The sequence below is a fragment of the Meles meles genome, chromosome 3 (genome assembly GCF_922984935.1).
Source record: "Meles meles chromosome 3, mMelMel3.1 paternal haplotype, whole genome shotgun sequence".
Lineage (NCBI taxonomy): Eukaryota > Metazoa > Chordata > Mammalia > Carnivora > Mustelidae > Meles > Meles meles.
In genome coordinates this window covers 47832484-47845992 of record NC_060068.1, presented here as the reverse complement: position 1 = coordinate 47845992, position 13509 = coordinate 47832484, and the positions used below count along the sequence as shown (strand labels likewise).

The window sequence follows — 13509 nt, the reverse complement described above, 5'->3', positions numbered from 1 at the left end:
GCATTTCCCTGACGGTCAGTGACATTGAACATCTTTTCATGTGTCTGTTGGCTACCTGGATGTCTTCTTTTGGGGGGGTATAAGTTCTTTATATTTTTTAGATACTAACTCTTTATTAGATGTGTTATTTGCAAGTATCTTCTCCTATTCTGAAGGTTGCTTTTCAGTTTTGTTTTCTTTACTGTGAAATTTAAACCTTTTAATACATTGGGCATTTAATATATTGGGTAGACAAAACTTTTTATACAGTGTAAAATTTCTCTGTATAGGTGTAGGTAGTTTACCCATTCTTGAATTCCTAATGGGTTTGGACTATACTGACTTAGAACTTCTATGAAACTGGAATGTCAGACATGAGAACATTTTGAAAAATAATGAATATGGCCCTTGTTAATGAGAGTATACTATTGGCATGACACTGATGGGCTCTAGAGACATCCTCACATTTGATCCTCTCAGTGACACTTTTTGTTGGTACCTTTAGTCACATACCTGAAACGGGGGAAAACGGCCAAAGATCTCCAGGTCACACAACTTATAAAACATGAACCCAAGAATAAAGCATTATTTTTATGATTTAAAAGCTCATTTTCTTTCCCCTGTATCATTGCCACCCCAGAATTTAAATTATTTTTAAGTTTTGAAATGGATACTTGGGAAGAGAGAAGTATGGGTGAGTTGGAAGTAGGAGAGAGCAGGGGAGAAGCAGTTAAAAAGGCCACGTTGTCTTAGTTAAAAGAGTTTACAAACTGACAGAACACAGTGTTAGCAGGGCATTTTAGCCAATGAGTATTTATTAAAAGCCAGGCGGGCGTGCACCAGGCACAGTTCTTGTCCAACAGGCTAACAAATATAAATGATGTAACCAATTCATTTATTAGCTTATCTGATTAAACACAGTACATTTCACAGAAATGATTATAAAATGCATTGCCAATAGAAACAGAATATCATTTATATTACAGATCTTATGGTACCTAAATAATTATTAATAAAAACCAGCCAACCCATATGGTAAATAGACGTTAGGAAACCACCGGTTACTTCTGGTCAGCGAGAGAGAGAAGCATTCATTTGTCATGCTGGGAGGGGTTTCAGCATTCCATGTAGGCAGCCTGTTTCAAAACTAACATCATCCACCTATAAACTTAAAAATTCAGGGTTTTTCATCCAGTATCAAATCATATTGTACTTTTTGGTTTAAAGATTAGTTTTGGTTTTGAGTAAGTTTAATTTAGTACTTCAGTTGCATGTGGTCATAGATTCTTTATCTGGGCGGGGTGACAATCAGTCCAATTAAGTATTAGTTACAGGAACAAAGCACAACATAAACGGGGTACTTTTAATCTGCTTTGTGATATTCTTGTTCGTACTGAATTGAGAAGATATGCAGGGTGATTTAAAGCAGAACAGAACAGCAGAAGCGTGGAAAAGAAAAAAAATGCTGGTGTTCTTTGAGGCAAGTCTGTTTTGGAGAATCCAGGCTCATTCTTGAAAGGACCGTATCAGGTTTTTGGCACATGATCTCTCCCTTCATTCGAAGGCTGGTTCAGAGGGGTGTAAAGGAGAGAAAAGGAGCACAGAAAGTACTAAAAAGGCACTGAATGGAGTGTGTTTGCTGATACAGTCACGAGAACCGTGGCACCACAATCACCCGAGAGTGTCCACCGGGCCCTTCCAGAGACCTCCAGACATGGGTCTGTTTTGTTTGGGCAGCAGCACTGAAAACTTCCTCAGAGAGACAGGGTCAATGTTTATTGCACAGGAACCAGAATTATTCCCCCTCCCCCACTTCCTGAGCCGGAGACCTCCAAGTGCAAACATGGCTGGGGATACTGGTCCGCCCGCTCCTCTGGCCAGCAGGGAGCTCTCCACCAGAATGCCTCGGGGAGCAACTTCTCCAAAGGGACGTGCGAGGTATCATGTCGGCCTGAATGACTGACCCGGTCTGTCAGTCACCATTCTCAAGCAGCTTCTGGAGGTTGTTTTGTATCTGGAAATAACAAGAGAGAAGTTCCTGTTCCTAAATAGAATGACTTCTACCAAGAGCCCATTTGCCATGATCTGGATAATGTCTGAGAGTAATCGATGTCGAATAAAAAGCAGCCCCCACATTCAGTTGAGATCAGGCAAATGCTGCTTAATGGAAATGAACTCTGTTGATAATCTACTTTAAGATGAAAAGAAAGAGGGGGCTAAAAACGAAGAGTGGCACAAAGATGCAAATGTTAGGAGAGACCAAGAGAAATCAGATGGAAGGAAAAGAACAAAAAGGCTTCATAGCACCAAGTGTGACCTAAATACAGATAATGGGAAACTGAGCCTTATGGAGCACGTGTGTCCTGTGGTATCTGGCTCAAACCATCAAAGTTGAACACTCCTACAAGATATTACCCATTTCCCAGAAGACTGAGTTTCACAGGCCCAGGTCCGTGACATATCTTTGGATCTCGAGACTACAGGACAGTGTTGGGCATTAGAAACGTGCTCAGTAGATATTTGCTGAGTAAGTGAACTTTCAAGAATTCTGAGCAAGGAATTCTCAACAAGCAATATGGCGATGGGAATGGGGAACCCCATGGAAGAAAAGATACACACCACACACACACACGTGTGCGTGTGTGTATAAAATGGAATATATATATATATTTTCTATTTATTTATTTGAGAAAGTACAAGCACAAGGTGGGAGAGGGGGAGAGGGAGAGAGAAACTCAAGCAGATTCCCCACTGAGCATGGAGCTGGATACAGGGCTCCATCGAGCCACTTTTAGATCATGACCTGAGCTGAAAACAAGAGTCGGATGCTCCACAGACTGAGCCATCCAGGCGCCCCAGATAATATCTATTTCTTTCTTTTTTTAAAATTTTATTTATTTGACAGAGATCACAAGTAGAGAGGTAGGCAGAAGGGGGGGGGAAGCAGGCTCCCCAACGAACAGAAAGCCCAACATGGGCCTCGATCCCAGGATCCTGAGATCATGACCCGAGCAGAAGGCAGAGGCTTTAACCCACTGAGCCACCCAGGTGTCCCTGTCTATTTCTGTAGACCAGTCTGTGATGTCCTGCAGGCACACAGGGTTGGTGAGGAGCAAAGCATCTAGGACGTCTGTGCCGGGAACTTCACAGGTGCTCCCCTCACTGCCCTCCGCCACCACACACAGAAGGCTTCACACATGGAACTGGGAGATCAGCCGCATACTCAGAGGCAGACGGAGGGTGAGAACATAGTCTGCCGCTTCTGCTCTGCCATGAATGCCATTTGCGGCTCTCAGACAAGAAGTTTACTTATTTATCTCATGACCTGTAAAAGGCATTGCCTTTGTCCCCACCCTGTTCCTCTGTCCTGTCTCTCCTACCTACTCCACAGGACCAGAGGTTAACAGAAAAGCAGGTGTGCAAAGGAAGAAAAAGAAATGACAAAGTCCTGATAACCAAAATATCTAAAACACACCTCCAAAGACAGAAACCTGGAAGTAAAAGCTGGGGGGCCAGCTGTGACTGCACCTTGAATCTGTGCCCCTTGCTGTGGACGGCCTCTGCAGAGCGGGGTGGACCTGTAAGCCAGAGCAGGACTGTTCATGCCCAGAGTCCTTTGGGCCGTGTGGGCAACTTACAACTTTTAGAACTTCCACATCAGCACTGGGGCTCTAACCCCACTTATTTTACTACTGCTGCTTCGGGACCAAGGTTTCTGGTGGAAGTGCAGGCCTCCGAGCCGAGGAGCTGGGCTCTAGGAGAAGCTGAGGCAGAAGGCAGGAGATGCTGCCATCTGTCTGCCCCGTGGATAGGTTCTGTCCCTCATTACAGCGTGGGGTGCCCTAGCTGGGCCTGGCACCAGAGAGGGAGGGAGTGCAAAAGGGGATGGGCAGGAATTTGGGTGCTTCTGGCCCCAAAATGCCCTTGTGTACCAGTGTGAGCAACTGGATGGACAGTGACGACCAACCTGTTCTCCAGGCCGGCGTGGAAGCCTGACGTCTGTAAGCATGGCAGGACACTTATAAAAAACATCTCTTCAGGGGCGCCTGGGTGGCTCAGTGGGTTAAGCCACTGCCTTCGGCTCAGGTCATGATCTCAGGGTCCTGGGATCGAGTCTCGCATCGGGCTCTCTGCTCGGCAGGGAGCCTGCTTCCCTCTCTCTCTCTCTGTTTGCCTCTCTGCCTACTTGTGATCTCTCTCTGTCAAATAAATAAATAAATAAATAAATAATCTAAAAAAACCCAAAAACCAAAAAACATCTCTTCAGCTCTCAGCAACTCACATTTTAGAAAAGGAAACTCTTTGGGTGGCTACACCGGACTTTCTCTCGGATGATTGTGGATTAAGAAGAGGAAAAGTTTCCAAGTTTGTCCATAGATTCCGTAGGAATTCTAGGTCATCCTTTGGTTTCGAGCAGAACTTTGGAAACTCCTTGGCTCTTAATCCTTCAGTAACTGACTGCTAACCACCACTTAGTCTAGCAACATCATTTGGCTCATTTGTATTTCACATTTCTTACCAGGTAAATATGACTGCACTATTAGGGAGAGCTACACTGGGCATTTGTGATAACAGTTTGAACTGAACCCCTGTCTCTGAAACCCTTCCTTAAGGTTTAGGGCGAAACAAACCACCATGGAAGAGAGAGACATACCGGAAGGAGAGGTGCAGAAATGTTAGTTAGGTTTAATTCTGGGCCGGTTCTCCTGTGCCAATCTTCCTGTCCACCCTCCTCCTGGCTTCGAAGAATGACACAGGTTTTAGGACAGATTTGTTCAAAGGCTGCCCTACTGTTAGATACTTCTAGAGGGTAAAGGTACATCGGTGGTTTACTGGCAAGGCCTCAGGTTGGCCTGTGAGGAGCAGCAAACACAACTGTGGAATCAGACCTGGTTCACGTTCCAGATCTGCCAACTTTCTCTGTGTGTCTCTTTGAGCGAGTTACTCGGAAACTTGGACTCTTCGTCGTCAGACAGAACAGTGACATCCACCTGGCAGGGTTCTAACCGACTGAACACAGTATTTCACGGATGGCAACAATCAGCCTGGGTGGGGCTGGGCCACACTCTGGTGAGGACACTTCCTGCTCTGTCCCTTCCACTGAGCCCTGTGTCAGTGGTCACTGGCCGTCGGGCCCTTGTGGTAGAGAGAAATCTTTCTAAGGAGGAAAAGCCAAAGACATACCCACAAGGAGAGTGAGACTGAAATCCGTTTCTAGGTGGGAATAAAAAAAATACTCTTTCCCATTTACAGTGACATCCCCCGGCTGGCTCTGCTCACGGAGGCTGCTTGTTCCCCCATGCAGGTGTTTGCGTGCGCGACCTGTGCTGTGTGGCCATCAGCAGGCACCACGGCTCCCGTCCCAGCCCAGGAAATATGTGAGTCACCTTTTCTAATTTCATTATGTTGGCCGTCAGCTCTTGGCAGAGGACCTCCACATTTAATTGTACTTGTGACCCCAGGCCGGATGGTGCTGTCTGTCTGTGAGAACAAAGAGAAAAATGATTATGTGCAGCAGTGGCAAAGGAAGTAGAATGAACACATTTAAATTTATTTGGACAGAAAACTGGGTTCCAGTCGCCAGGCGTGAGCATTTCACTTGTTAACATCGGAAAGGCTGGACACCTCTCAACCTGTTTTTGTGGAAGTGGCCGTGTTGTACACCTTGGCTTCTGAACCAAAAAAATCAGGCAATTCCGCCCAAGCACATGGCTTCTTAGACCTCTTGTTCACCTCGAATATCCTCGCTGTCCCCACCAGACCAGAAAGGAGCAAGAATTACTGCTCTTCTCAGTCATAGACTTATTTCTGGAGGAGAGACCATTTACACAGGAATTTTAGTCAAATTGCTGGTGTGAGACTTTTCTAGTCTGGGATTCGCCATGCCCATGGAGCTGGCCTTGTCTTATAAGGGAACGTGGATTCATTGTGTACTGTTTCAAGTATTTACGGCACGGGCTGTTCCCCAGGGCTCAGTGGGGTCCCATACCAGCTGAAACTGTAGGAAATTGAGCGCTGTGTGTGCATTTTCCTGGAGAAGTGGTCTAAAGCCTTTGAGCAGATTTTCATGTTAAGGTTAAGAACTATGGTCTCTAGCTTCTCCATATTTCTTGGCTGTAATTTATTTAGCCATTAAGGCTTTAGATGGCAGCGATGGGTCTACTTATTTAACACAGGTACTTGGTGCATGACTGAGGATCATCTAAACATTAAGAAAGGAATTAGATGTTTTTCTGTTTACTAGTACTAAAAACAAACAGCTTTCTGTATCCCTGAGTCGCACCATCAAAATCTTAGATCCCAGACAGGAAGCTGAATGGGAATCTGTCAGTGTCTAGAGAGAACGGAGACCCACGGAACTGATGGATCAACATGAAATTCTGAGCGCATACAAGCTACTGATGCACCAACAAAGCCTGTAAAAGGTATGGATTCTGCGACAACTAACCGACCCACTTACACGTGTGGATCTAGCTATGGGGCAGCACGGCTGCATCACCTTGGTGAAAGGAAGATTAGGCTCAGGTCTTAGAAATCACTTTATGAACATATTCTTCCCATCATGGGTGTTCCTGGTCCCATGTCATAACCTTTGTGATTTTTCCTTTAAATGATGATTCTTCACACTACTTCTTCCTGTTTTTTTTTTTTTTTTTTCCTTAAGATTTTATTTAGGGGCAACTGGCTGGCTCAGTCGGTTAAGTTTCTGCCTTCGGCCCAGGTCATCATCCCAAGTCCTGGGATCAAGTCCTGCATTAGGCTCCCCTGAGGGAGTCTGCGTCTCCCTCCCCACTCTTGTGCTCCTTCCCTATCAAATAAATACATAAAAAATCTTTATTTATTTGAGAGAGAGAGAGCACACACAAATTGGGACAGCGGCAGGCAGAGGAAGAGGGATTAGCAGATTCCCCACTGAGCAGGGAGCCCAACGTAGGGCTCGATTCCAGGACCCTGGGCTCATGATCTGAGCAAAGGGCAGATTCCTAATGACTGAGCCACCCAGGCGCCCCGTGTTGAGTAAATAGTGGAATGAATATTCTCTTTGTTCTTGTTAGTGGGAGTTTCCCCCTCATCATCACCAAGTTAACGAAATGATAATCAGACATAAGGTACATTTTTGTTAAAAAAAAAAACCAACCCTGTATATGATAGTGAACTAGGAGGGCACACTATATTACTGTGGCCTAAGTATGTTAGCATTTTGAACAAGAAGGGAGAAATCTATAAATCTAGACTGTTCTTTATGTTTCCACTGTATTGGCTCAAAAGTATATGTTATGGTTCAGAAAAAACCTATATGGCAGCAGACATGTAAGCCACAGAATGAGACTTTAGGTCATTGTTTGAGCATAAAGAGGCCCTAGAATGGCATAATCTAATAATTCTCCAAGTACAGACCCGTGCCAGCACCATCAGCATCACCTAGGAACTTGACAGAAATGCAAATTCTTGGGCCCTCCATTCTAGTGCATCAGAAACTCTGGGGAGGGGCCCTGCAGTCTGTTTTAACAAGCCATCCAGATGATTCTGAAGCACACTCTATACAGCCTTATCCAGTTCCTAGGCTGTCCCTCACAACTAAGCCACTGGTAGATGGGAAAGCCTGTCCTCCGTGTAGTTGTACTGACTTGCATCTGAGACCTGATTTTATTATAAACTGTATGACAGTAAATTATTTCTCTGGGTCTTAGTTTTCCTCATCTGTAAAATGGGAATAAAAGTTGTCTTAAAAGGCTATGGTGCTGTCTGTCAAATAAATAAAATCTTTTACAAAAGGTTACGGTGAACATAAAATTAGAATTGCACGTATATGTATCTATTTTTTTTTTAAGATTTTATTTATTTATTTGACAGAGAGCACAAGTAAGCAGAGTGAAAGGCAGAGGGACAGAGAGTAGCAGGCTCTCTGCTGAGCAGGGAACCTGATATGGGACTTGATCTCAGTACCCTGGAATCATGACCTGAGCAGAGGGCAGCTGCTTAACCAACTAAGCCACCCAAGCGCCCCATGTGTATCTATTTTAATTGAGTCTCTAGCACATGGTATAAACTCTGTAAATGAGTATCACTACTTGTAGAACTTGAGTTGGGCACCTGGCTGGCTCAGAAGAGCTCGTGACTCTTGATCTCTGGGTCATGAGTTTGAGCCCAACGTTGGGTGTAGAGATTACTTAAACTAAAAAAGAAAAACCCAACAGTTTAGAAAAAAAGAAAGAAAGAAAGAAACAAACTTGGGTTACAAGTATGCTTTCTAACATGGAGTAATTTATTTCACTGTTTGGTAATGGATCAAAATCCTTATGTATATGGATTTGAAGGAAAGAGCTCTGAGTGGGTGAGGTGGAAAATCTTCACAGATGTATTCAGCTAATTACTAGTCACAGAGATCTTAAAAGTAGTCAAGAATTTTGTGAATATATGAGTTAGTATAAAGAGTTAATATGTGATAAATGAACTGAGTTATTTGAATTGCTTCTTTCCTATTCGTGTCTTCACACTGCCATTTTTGTAAGATAAACTGGTCTATTTTACTAAGTGGGCCAAGGTCACAGCTGAGTCTTGGGCTACCAGAACAAGATAATATAAAATCAGGCATGTTTCTTGATAATCTGGCAACACTCTAGCAAGAACAGTTTGAAGTCCAGGCATTCATTTCTAGAACCTCCCACCAACCCCTTTATCCCCACTGGATGCACTTAACAAAATGTCTCCTACGGAATGTAACCTCAGTTCACATTTGCTAAGAAGGATGGGAAGCGCCCAACATTAGACTAGTCTCAGGAGCAAGCAGATGACAGCACGGGAGGGAATTGTCTTACTCCTGGTGATGAGTGTCCACGATGGAGGTTAGTGACCCCAGCCTCTCCTCCAGAGTATTAATTCTGTATCTCATGTAGAAGGTCGAGATGATTAGTGCACAGACACTGGAAAGGGATAAAAGAGAAATTCTTAATAGGTTCATGAACTGACATTCATGAAACTATCAACTCAGAGCCCGTGCTGTAGCTTTAAGGCAAGATACTCTCCAAAATTAACGTGCCAGAGAGACTTGAAAAAGGTCTTTTTTTCAACAGGCTGATGACTTGTCACAAAACTTGAGAGCGAAAACGGGATTTAAAATCTTCTGGTCCAGGTTCCTCGATTTATAAATAATGGCCATTCTACTAGGGTCTCTCAAGGCAATGCCCAAGGTAGATTACCAAGCCTGTGTTCCTCCCATGGGGTGCTGTGTCCCTTACTAGGAGGGCCTGGCCAGTGAGTGCCCAGTCTTGTTCTCTGGTGACTCACAAGTTCCCTTCTTTATCTGGAAACCAAACTGGGCACATCCTCCCTGGTAGTAAGGAGAACCTAGAACTGGGTCAGCCGATTTTCAGAAAAACAATTGGTTAAAGGCTGGAAGCTGAGGAGGAAAGGTCTTAAAGTTATGCCAGAGTTTCCACAGTAAAAGGGATGATGGTATTTTGAAGTTGTTTTGGCCTCTGTCCAGAGAACATGGGATAGATGAGAAGATAAATAGTAAGGCCAAAGATGCTTCATCATTCACAGAACAGTTTCTTTACTAACAGTATCCACTCATAACGTAGTCCTCTGCTGGAATTGGCCCAATTTGGTCTTCCTTCCTTCTATTTATTTAAATAAGGGAATGAATAGGAAAATGTAACCTAAGTGTAAGGAAAACAAAATGTTGGAATAGGAGACAAAACTGTCAAAGGAAAGATGTGGGTCACATGAGACACAACTGAGATTTACAATGACTCTTGGAACTGTGAGATTATTCTTTTAGAGAAATGAATGATTTTAAGTCACTCATAGTAAATTCATCTACTTACACAATTGCGTAAAATATAAGAATATGGTGGAGAGTCGTACATGTCTGAGACTTGAATTTGTGTAGGACTCCATTGGTTTCTGACTGACCTGTTGGGAGAAGAAAAAACGGTTTTAAAACTACAACACACCTCCTTCATCCAGCAAAGTCCCTGCGGGGAAGAGGTACTTGAAAAAGGTAATTATTCCAGGATAATAGACATTGAGGAAAACATTGAAGCCTTCCAGGTGTCTGTCCTTGCTCTCATATCAGTATAATTGGTAAACAGCTATTAGGATACTTATTAAGTAAGCAATAATTTAATTTGGGTTTTATCACTGGTTTTTGAGTAACATTCTCAAGATACTAAAAATAATGACGGGAGCTCCAGGAAGACTAGTCACTTCTGTATCCCTCACAATAAAGCACAGAACTGGATAATGTTTGTTGAATGAGTACAGAATTAGTATGCACAGAACAAAGACCTACAGTAGGAAAGGAGGGGTGGGAATATGAAAGGCAGTCATAAACTGAAATATGAGTGCCCTTTATTTTTTATTGAAGATTTTATTTATTGAGTGAGAGCAGTAGAGGGAGAGGGAGGGGCAGAGGGAGAGGGAGAAGCCGACTCCCCACAGAGCAGGGAGGGCAATGCAGGGATTGATCCCAGGACCCTGAGATCATGTCCTGAGCCAAAACCAAGAGTGGGGATGCTTAAGTGAGCCACCCAGGGGCCCCTGACATATGGGGGTCCTTGAAAAGTTACAAGCTGATGACTACCACACTCCCTTACCCAAGACATTCTGTTCCTTACCATGTACAGGGAGACTCTTGGCTTTTCCTTCAGGCACTCTATTCACATGGGCATCTGCCCGGGTTGGTTTTGTTTCTCCCTTGGAGACGTTCAGAACTGTCTGGGATTCTGTCACATGGAAATCTATCAAGCCAAAATGGGGCTGGCTAAGTTTCCTTCCCAATGCATTTAAAAACACAGCATCAACCACAAAGCAAATTAATCTCACAACATGCATAATGGCTGAGAATATAAATGGATTTTCTCACAAGTTGGTTCAGCTGTTAGGTATTGAAAGTCAATGCTTAAGAAGTAAGAAAATGATACAAGGACAGTCTGTCCTTAGCCCACTAACTCACTGGGCCCATTGGGCTAGAACAGTGAATAATATGATTGAAAGAAGAGGTAAAACAAAACAAAACATTTTGTGTGTTTCTCTTTGAACTGCCCTATTATGATGTCAATTTAAGAGATTTATTAAATGTACATAAAGAGAAATTTTTTTTTTAACCAAGCAGACAATTTGTTTCCCTGAAACTTTCAAACAACTCTTTCTCCAGAGTCTCTTACTGAATTTTAATTGTTAATTAGTCCCTTTCTGATTGACAAGGTGGTTTTTGTTGGTTTTGTTTTGTTTTATAGGGGTGAGATGAGGATATCTGGTGGAGCCTTATACTTTAGGTAACATACAGAAATTTCTCAGACCTCGAGAGTTCTCAGATTCAGGAGTCTGAGAACCAGAGCTGCTGTATCCTTCCATGTCTTGCCTTCTCTGTCGAACCACTCCATCCAGATCTGAGAATTCATCGTTGAAATCCTGAAGGGAAACAAGGAAGTGTACAGAGTCCAATTCCCCTCAGTAAACAGACAGGCCTCTGTAACCCCCACACTTGGGCCTCACCTATAAAATACTGAAAAAGAAGGGAGGATTACCCCATACCCCCATACCCCTGGGACTTCCCCAACAGATCAGAGTATCTGGTGACCAAAACAGATTTTTCTGGGCCATTAAAATCCTGTCAACAGTGGCCAGCTTGTTTGAAACAACAAATGTTTAGAAAAAGCACTGCTGATGACTGAAAAGCTTCCAGAGTCAAACTGGAAAAGTCTCATTAGCATTCTGTCAGGAGAAAAAGTGAGTGATGCAGACATATAGGAGAGAAGAAATAGAAACATAGTTTTCTAAACCCATGTTCTCAATGCAAAGGTATTCTTTAAATCATAGTATAAAAAAAGGAATTTTAATGAAAGGAAAAATGCCTTTAACAAATTAGACATTGAAAGCAAAGTTTTAGCTCCCTTCCTTTAACCAAATTAAAAGAGAGGCTGTGCTATCACTTTTGAATTATAGAAGGAGGATAGAGGCGTGAGCGTAGGGAAAACCAGGGATGTTTAACTTTTATCCCACTTGTTTCCCCCAAGTGCTTAAGTACTGAAGGGACCACAGGGGTCATTAAAATGTACCCTTCCTCACCCCCAGGAGGTGCAAGTAAGCTGAGATTTTCACAGCTGAGTTAGCTGCCAAACAGCAAATGACCAGCCTTTCAGCTTACACTGGCTATCTTTGGATTGTTTCAATAATTCATTTCAATTTCATTTCAGTTCATTTCAATTTCATGCAAGAATATATAGGAGACAGAAAGTTGAAGAATTCCAGTCTCTTCGATTTAATAATTATTGACTGAAAGCCTATCATGTATCAGGCAGTACGCAAAGCTCCTCAGACCGACGACTGCACTTAATCTTCACAGCCACACCATGAAATCGGCATTTGCCTGGATGAAGAAACTGAGTCACAGCAGTTAAAAGCGCTTCTCTGATGGCATAACTCAGCTAGGCGAAACCCAGATTTGAAACCAAGTTTGCTGGATTCCAAATCATACCTCTTGGTTTTTTTGTTGTTGTTTTTTTTAACAACTTCCCACGACTTTTTTTTTCTAAGATTTTTTTTTTTTAATGGAGATAAAATTCATGTAATACAAAAATCATCATTTAAAGCACACAAATTAGTGGTTTTTAGAATGATCACAATGTTATGCTGCCGTCACCACTGTCTTACTTCAGAACATTTCCACCACCTGCAAAGTGAATCCCTTTACCTAGTAGCAGTCACTTCTAATTTCTCCCTTGCCCCATCCCTTGGCAACCACTCCTCTACTTTCCCTCAGGTTGTCTGTTTGGGACATTTTGTATAAATGGAATCCTACCATATGTGGCCTTTTGAATCTGGTTTCTCTTGCCTCGCGTCATGTGTTCAAGATCTTCCATGTTGTGTCAGTACTCCTTCCTTTGTATGGCCGAATAATATTCTACTGTATGGACATACTACATTTTATTGATCCATTCAGCAGATGATGGATGTTAGAACTGTTTGTTTTTTGGCTATTACGGACAGTTCAGCTGTGAACTTTTTTTTTTTTTTTAAAGATTTTATCCATTCACCTGAGAGACAGTGAGAGAGAGAGAGAGAAAGAGAGAGAAGCAGACTCTGTGCTGAGCAGGGAGCCTGATGGGGGACTCAGTCCCGGGACCACAAGATCACGAACTGAGCTGAAGGCAGACACTTAATTGACTAAGTCACCCAGGCATGCCAGCTGTGAACATTCTTGGACGACTTTTTATGTGTACATGTTTTCAATCCCTGTACTATTTAATAGCTCTCAGAAGATTTGTAGATGTGAAAGCCGTGGGCTCATACTATTGCACTTCAGGTATTCTGGTATTTAACAGGAATCAATTTGGGAATAAGGACTTGAATAAATATGGCTAGGACTCTCTTGGGCTGACACCATAGCATCATAGGTACAAATGGGGGGAACTACTTTCCACTGGAGATTTACTATTCGGGCAACAGAATCTAAAGGGGGAAAAAAATCTTTCACTTGGTGACTACAGAGTTCTTTTACAATTGCAAAACACTGACAAGCAA

At 42.9% G+C, this 13509-nt stretch overlaps 1 protein-coding gene across 11 annotated transcripts in view; it reads right to left on the bottom strand.

Annotated features, from left to right (window-relative positions):
* Window positions 1-765: 765 nt before the first annotated feature.
* GRAMD2B (GRAM domain containing 2B) overlaps window positions 766-13509 on the bottom strand; it is a 127915-nt gene continuing 115171 nt past the window's right edge. For 4 of the 11 annotated variants that reach the window (XM_045999548.1, XM_045999549.1, XM_045999551.1 and 1 more), the window contains exons 9-16: window positions 11286-11397; window positions 10602-10724; window positions 9810-9897; window positions 8799-8903; window positions 5367-5460; window positions 4634-4714; window positions 3455-3557; window positions 766-2017 (exon numbers count right to left, since the gene is read on the bottom strand). In XM_045999548.1, the coding sequence (XP_045855504.1) occupies window positions 1965-2017; window positions 3455-3557; window positions 4634-4714; window positions 5367-5460; window positions 8799-8903; window positions 9810-9897; window positions 10602-10724; window positions 11286-11397 (759 nt within the window). In that variant the 3' untranslated portion in view covers window positions 766-1964. Of the gene's footprint in view, window positions 2018-3454; window positions 3558-4633; window positions 4719-5366; window positions 5461-8798; window positions 8904-9809; window positions 9898-10601; window positions 10725-11285; window positions 11398-13509 lie in introns of those variants that run through there. The other 7 variants (XM_045999557.1, XM_045999558.1, XM_045999559.1 and 4 more) reach the window with 5 other exon arrangements.